Consider the following 1,794-nt stretch of genomic DNA (forward strand, 5'->3'; position numbering starts at 1 on the left):
TATATATATATATACACGACTGGCTTTTTAGCAGTTTCCGTCTCCAAAATACACTCACAAGGCTTTGATCGACCCGAGTCTATAGCAGAAGATAGTTGCCCAAATTGCCACGCAGTTGGATTGGGTTGAACCCGGAACCATGCGGTGGGGAAGTAAGATTCTTACTACACAGCCACACCTTACATTTAGTAGTAAATAAACACGAAATTTCGACGGAAGGTTTTACTCTATATCATTTTAAACAGGTAACTTGTAGAATAGAATCAGGGGAAGTCCTAGGCGGTATGGTGTCAAAATGGTTAAAATATAATTGATCAGTTATACACAGTCCTAATAAATTTATAGCTTTCTGAGAATTAATGTATTTTTATAGCAACAAGAAAGACAGTCTAAGTGGTCGAATTTGTCAGATTGGTCTCCCGAAATTCGGAGTTGAAATTTCGCCGAAAAAGGCCTGTTAGTTTTCTACACCGAAAAGATCAATTCCTTCTGATATTTAAGCAATTACAAAAATCATAAACATTATAGAAGTTGTGGTCTACGTATTTTGCAGGGAAATGGCTTGCCATGGGGATTTTGTTTTTATAATTGTAATACATGAAGTCAGACAAACAGAAGTGTGGTAATATATAAAAGTTGATCTAAATAAACACAAATATACGTAAATACACACACGCACGCACACGAACACGCACCCACATATATACACATCATACACACACAAACACTTGTATATATATATATATATATATATATATGCACACCTATAGACCGATATGCATTCAAAGACATCTTAGACATATAGACATAGTAAACGTTTGACTTACCTATTGGAAATCCAGATACAGTTTCAAGTAACCAGTAGATGTGTTTCCCAAGACATGAGAAAATAAAAAAAGTATATAGCCAGTCCATTGTATGTGTACTATTAAGTAATAAATAATGTTAATTTCTTTTACGAAAGCAACTATAGACCTATGAAAATTCATTATACATATATATGTACAAACATACAAATATATGCATGTATGTTTATATTTGTCAGTTAGTGAAGTTATTGTAATGTATTGTAAATATTCTTACAGTCTTACATTATTTGAATATGCATCGAAAGCGAAAATATAATCCCGTTCCTCAAACGATTAATGAGCGAAACTTAGATAACAATATGTTCTCATTTCAGTTTCTCGCTTAAATGTAGGCTCAACACTGTATGAAATATTTCATCAACTTCCATCACAGTTCCACCTTTATATGCTCCTTCAATTTATATTGCAGGAATTCACAAAAGCAACCGCTTTTATACATACTTTTAAATATGTTTCTACCCGGTCTGACTACTTTTTACTAGTATCATCGTTATTATTAATATTGTTATTATTATTAGTAGTAGTATAATGTATATGTGATAATACATTGTCTAAGCATGCCTTGTGGTGTTAGTTTTCATCGCTGCTGTCTGCAATACCGGTTGTAATATGATGCGCACGTTTTTCATAAAATTCTGTATGCATATGAGATTGTGTTTAGTAGGCAATCAAGAAGAACTGACAGATGGCTGAAAGAAAGATGTGAAGAAATAAAAGGAAGTAATAACGAAAGAAGACAAGAAAACCGGTGAATAAAAGAGGAGGCCATAATTATTAAAAGGATGGGCTATTATTTACTTAATATTGCATTTAGTGAATAATAGCGTCGTTCGCTTATAAGTTTCACATAAATCAATTGCTGATTTAATAAATATATATACTATAAGGAAAATAGCGAGATTGCGTCTGTTCAAGTCAGGTGAAA

At 32.7% G+C, this 1,794-nt stretch overlaps 1 protein-coding gene across 1 annotated transcript in view; it reads right to left on the reverse strand.

The window, feature by feature from the left end:
* Positions 1 to 1,568, reverse strand: part of LOC106876327 (uncharacterized) — a 74,364-nt gene extending 72,796 nt beyond the window's left edge. The window contains exon 1 of the mRNA XM_014924828.2: positions 828 to 1,568. Within this exon, the coding sequence (XP_014780314.1) occupies positions 828 to 915 (88 nt within the window). The 5' untranslated portion in view covers positions 916 to 1,568. The remainder of the gene's footprint in view (positions 1 to 827) is intronic.
* Between the last annotated feature and the right edge of the window lie 226 nt (positions 1,569 to 1,794).

The sequence above is a fragment of the Octopus bimaculoides genome, chromosome 1 (assembly GCF_001194135.2).
Source record: "Octopus bimaculoides isolate UCB-OBI-ISO-001 chromosome 1, ASM119413v2, whole genome shotgun sequence".
In the NCBI taxonomy this organism is placed as follows: domain Eukaryota; kingdom Metazoa; phylum Mollusca; class Cephalopoda; order Octopoda; family Octopodidae; genus Octopus; species Octopus bimaculoides.